The 5,000-nt window shown below is 33.3% G+C and overlaps 1 protein-coding gene across 1 annotated transcript in view; it reads right to left on the minus strand.

The window, feature by feature from the left end:
• Positions 1 to 5,000, minus strand: part of LOC119580107 — an 8,981-nt gene that overhangs the window by 80 nt on the left and 3,901 nt on the right. Inside the window, exons 2-6 of the mRNA XM_037928034.1 lie at positions 4,720 to 4,813; positions 4,013 to 4,098; positions 2,760 to 2,858; positions 2,403 to 2,540; positions 1 to 571 (exon numbers count right to left, since the gene is read on the minus strand). The exon at positions 1 to 571 is cut by the window's left edge and continues 80 nt beyond it. Coding sequence (XP_037783962.1) covers positions 503 to 571; positions 2,403 to 2,540; positions 2,760 to 2,858; positions 4,013 to 4,098; positions 4,720 to 4,813 — 486 coding nt within the window. The 3' untranslated portion in view covers positions 1 to 502. The remainder of the gene's footprint in view (positions 572 to 2,402; positions 2,541 to 2,759; positions 2,859 to 4,012; positions 4,099 to 4,719; positions 4,814 to 5,000) is intronic.

Raw genomic sequence — 5,000 nt, forward strand, 5'->3', positions numbered from 1 at the left:
ACCAACCTGTTATTAATTGTCGTATATGAATTGTATCTACTTCACTGTTATTTTTCAAATAGGAATTGGTGATGACAGACTTAAGATCTTGCTTGAATTCTGGTAAAACTGAATGACACTATGACTCGAAAGACACTTACATACCATATCTATTTATATAATTTAGGTTTTGTATTCTGTTCATCCACACGTACAGGCAATCATTACACAACTATATAACGCACATTTTATACATATATATAACTATATATGTGTGTGTTTATATATTATATATAGATAGATAGAGAAAGAGAGAGAGATTTATATGTAGAGACAGAAACACGGAGAAAATAAGCATGGCAGAAAATAATAGTTACGGACACATACACGTGTGTGTGTGCTTGCGCACACGTGATTCCATATTTTTGAGTATAATGTAAATTACTTCTTCAGATGAAATGATAAACTTGCTGAGGCCGACGGGAACAGAACCTTAGCACACCCATTTGGAGCAGCCTCGCCTCTAGTCCATCTCGAATGCATCGTTATCCCAGTTGTACACAGAATAACTTGCGATGTTCCCTTTCCAGTACTGTTGAGAAGAGAAAATGCCAATTTGAGATTTTTTTTCTCCCCCCGTGATGCTGTTTTCTGGTCGGTACTTCATCCGGCCTTTTTTGTTAAAATGATAAAGGCAGAGCGGAACAGTCATCTTACAGTAATTCGATAACAGGATTATAATTGAAGTTTTGATAAGATTACAGCTCATGCATTTACATGCCTGGAAGATTACTCTACCACATTATAAAAAGGATTTTACAATATAGTATGCAGAACAAGTGTAACATGTTTTGATATGAAAGATTCTACGGTAAATTGACGCAGGCAAATGGAAAGATTAACCCGATAATGTGTTTTTGTATGCGCGCGCGTGTACGAGCGTGCCTGTGTGTGTGTGTGTGTGTGTTCGCGCCTGCGTGCGCCCTTGTGTGTTTGTGTGTGTAACGATACGAAGGTATATCACACTAAACAATGCCACGATATCTCTTATCGGAACCACTTATAAACCTTTGTAAAGGGGGGGTCGTGGTAGGAAAAATGTAATTGTTTTTCATACACTGACGTTGACATTTCCTTCAAGGCTGCGAAATGTTCCTCGGAAGTCGGTTGATAAGACAGATACCACGATAACGAAGGCGCTAAACCAGAATAATGTACTTTGGGTGGAGATAGAAATGTGTGAATGGTATAGAGATTTCATTTTCATTCATAAATTTTATCGCGATCAACTACTGTATTCAAGACAGTGGAGTTTGCTGGGGGGGTTTTCGTTCAAGGTGGATTAATAAGAGAAGGATAGAAGTCGAGTCATATATTGTACATTCTCAATTTAATGAATGTTAAGTGGTACTATCATTACATTGATTATTATCGTTGTTCTTATTACTGTTCTTGTTATTACTATCATTATTATTGTTGTTAGTACATTATCATTACCATCACTATTATATTCGCGTCATCAGCATTATTTTCATCATCCTTCGTGTATGGAGTGCGCACGCTAACGAGAGAGAGGGAGAAGGAGAGAGAGAGAGAGAAAGGGGGAGGGGTTCAAAGTAAGCGCTTAATCAGCACATATTGTAAGTCAACAAGTAGACCGGTTTAAGTTATTAAATGCCAGTTGAAGGTTGTATTTCACCATATAAACAGTATTTTCTGAAGGACTTCCGACGCAGCACTAAACCGAGCGTTGCGTTTGAAAATAATAACGTTTTTTTCGAGCATAAGCAGTAATTTTTTTTTCTTATTTTTCGTTTTCAGATGTAACGGGGTTTAGTAATAAAGCAACAAGGCTTTGTCCCGGAAAGAAATGTGCATAGTTTGCCAAGAGTAGAAAGTGTGATGTTGATTGACGAAATTTCTTTCACTAAAGGAACCGCAGTGCATTGTTAAGATTAGATAGCATATCACCGTTATGTTAACAATATATATACACATATAAATTCAATTTTTTTGGTAAATGTATTATATATATATATATATATATATATATATATATATATATACATATATATTATACATATATATACATATATATTATACATTTACCCAAAAATTAGAATTTGATTATGGGCTGAGTCATCAGTGTCATTACACATATTTACATATAATCATAAAGTCATTGACAGAATGGCAGAACATTATTATATTGAATTTTGAAATACCTGTATTCCATTAAACATATATCAAAAATGCATTAAGGATCAGAAGAAAAATAACGAACCACACCCGAGCACACACACACACACACACACACACACACACACACACACAGACACACACACACACACACACACACACACACACACACACACACACACACTAATGAATATTAACAATCCCCCTCTGTTCTCAATACGTACCATGCGCGTGAGAGCAGCTCCTATGGGCGCAGCTATGATAATGATAAGGAGGTGTAAGGAAACGGAGGAGAGAGCCTCGATAAAGAAAATTCCGTAATCATCATCAACGACCGTGTCCCAAGGAAAGCTCGATAGGTTCTGTAAAAAAAAAAAAAAAAAAACTTGAAGCGCACGAGAATGTGTGGCGTGTGCTTGCCATAAGTAAAATAGATGAATTAATAGGTAATGATTATTTTAATAGGCAATAAATGGATTAATGGATAAGTAATAAATATTCAATGAGCACAATAGAAAACTTTTTTTTTTAATGATGATAAGAGAGTGACTCCATGTTAGCATAAAGGAAATACTATTTACCCCGATGATGGTTTGGTGGAAGTCATAGATGCAGTAGGAATTATAACCTGTAATTCCCAGAGCCCAGAACATCCACAACCATATTAGGGCAACGACAGGCTGGTGGGTGAAAAGGGGTGTTAATATTATATCATTTATTTCATTATTTCATTTATTATCATTCTGTTTATCACTGTTTCTTTTGTTTGTTATCCATTTATCATTGTTTCATTTATCACCATTCTATTTATCATTATTTCTTTTGTTTGTTGTTCCATTTATTATTATTTCGTTTATTATTCGTTGGTTATCATTTCATTTATAATTTTTCTATTCACCAGTTATTTCATTTATCATTATTTCATGTAACATTATTTAATTTGTCATTATTTCGTTGATTATCGTTTCTTTTATTATAATTTAATTCATTATTTTATTATATATCGTTATTTCATTTATACCGTTTAATTTATCGTTATTTCGTTGATCATTTCATTTATTGTGATTTTATTTGTTAATTGTGTTATTATCATTATTTCAGTTATCATTTCGTTGTTTATTACTTCATCTACTGTATCATTATTTCATTAATTATTATTTCAATTGTTATTATTCCATTTATTATCATTTTTCATTATTTCATTCATTATTATTATTTCACTTATATTTATTTAATTTACTGATTTTATGCTTCTGATGATGTGATCATCGTCACTATCTTCATTCTCTATGATAATTAGCATCGTTATTTTCATTGTTATTAGTATCATTGTTTTTTGCTGATTGTTGTTATTACTGATATTATTGTTATTAGTGATGTTATTTTTCTTATCACTATTATTGGAATTGTCACTATTATTATTATTATTATTATTATTATTATTATTATTATTATGAAGACTATGGTGATGATAAGTATAATTATCCTTAATAGAGCTATTATCATTATCAATGTCATTATTATCATCCACTTCAGTTATCACCATTATCAATATTGTTGTTATTACCATCGCCATTATTATTATTATTATCATTATTATTATTATTATTATTATTATTATTATTATTATTATTGTTATCATTATTATTATTATTATTATTATTATTATTAATAGTAGTAATAGTAGTAGTAGTAGTAGTAGTATCATCACCATCGTCATCTTTAATTGCTAATAGTTTCTCTATTCTCAATTCTATCATCGACACTTTCATTAAAGCTGTTTGCATCTTAACCATATTAAATTATAAATTATCCATATTATAAATCTACTCACAGCACCAAAGCCAATGGCAAAGCATACGGACACCGCCGTTCCCAAAATGCCTTCTGCTAAGCCAATGTACGATCGGACTTCCAAGTCTGTAAAATAATTAAAAAAAAATAATAATAATTGATTAAATATCGGGTGAATAAAGATATACGAACAAAAAATACGATAGGTAAGAGGTAGATATGATAGAGGCTGTGAGTGAATGATTACTAGAAATACTTTCATTAATTAATAAACAACATAAATCAATGAAGTGGAATATAGAATCGGTATTTAGTTGTTGTTGTTGTTGTTGTTGTTGTTGTTTTTCTTTCAAAACTCTGCCTACGCCAATTTTTAAAAATCCGGTGAATTCCTAGCATTGTTAGGTTAAACAAAACAAGATCAAAGGTGGGGGGGGGGGGAGTAGGAGTGGAATTGAGAAGTGGAGATGGAGTGAGAATGGGAATTGGAGGTGGAGGTGGAACTCAGGAATAAAGAGACAGAGGTGGAGCAGGCGTAGTTGGACGTGGAGGTGGATCTAGTGGTGTTGCTAAAACCAGGTGGAAACGGAGATTGGAGTTGGTGGAAGAAGGGTGAGCCCAAAGTGGAGTTAGCGGTGGGGGCTTCGACAGAGGTGGAGGCGAAGACGAAGGCAAAAGAGCAGGGTGAGGCACAGGTGGAGGTAGGTGTGGAGTTTGAGAACAAAAGTAGGCCATGAAGTTGGTTACCTTCATGTCTGCAAACAGAGACGTTGTTGGCGCATTGGTTATTCACTTCGTAAACTTTCCATGCAAAAAAGCCTTCCGTACCCAGGGATCCTAGCTGTGGATTAAGAAAAAACAAACATATTTTAAAATGGGAAATGTAGGGTGAATTAGTGATAATATAAATGACTGAATTAAAAATAATTCATACTCTTTATAAGCAAACATGTGTCGTGACAGATATGACATGGAAGTCAAAAGAAAATTAAACAAGGGATGTTTGGAAAAAGGATGTTGCGCGAATG

This window comes from Penaeus monodon, chromosome 13 (genome assembly GCF_015228065.2).
Source record: "Penaeus monodon isolate SGIC_2016 chromosome 13, NSTDA_Pmon_1, whole genome shotgun sequence".
Classification (NCBI taxonomy): Eukaryota; Metazoa; Arthropoda; class Malacostraca; order Decapoda; family Penaeidae; genus Penaeus; species Penaeus monodon.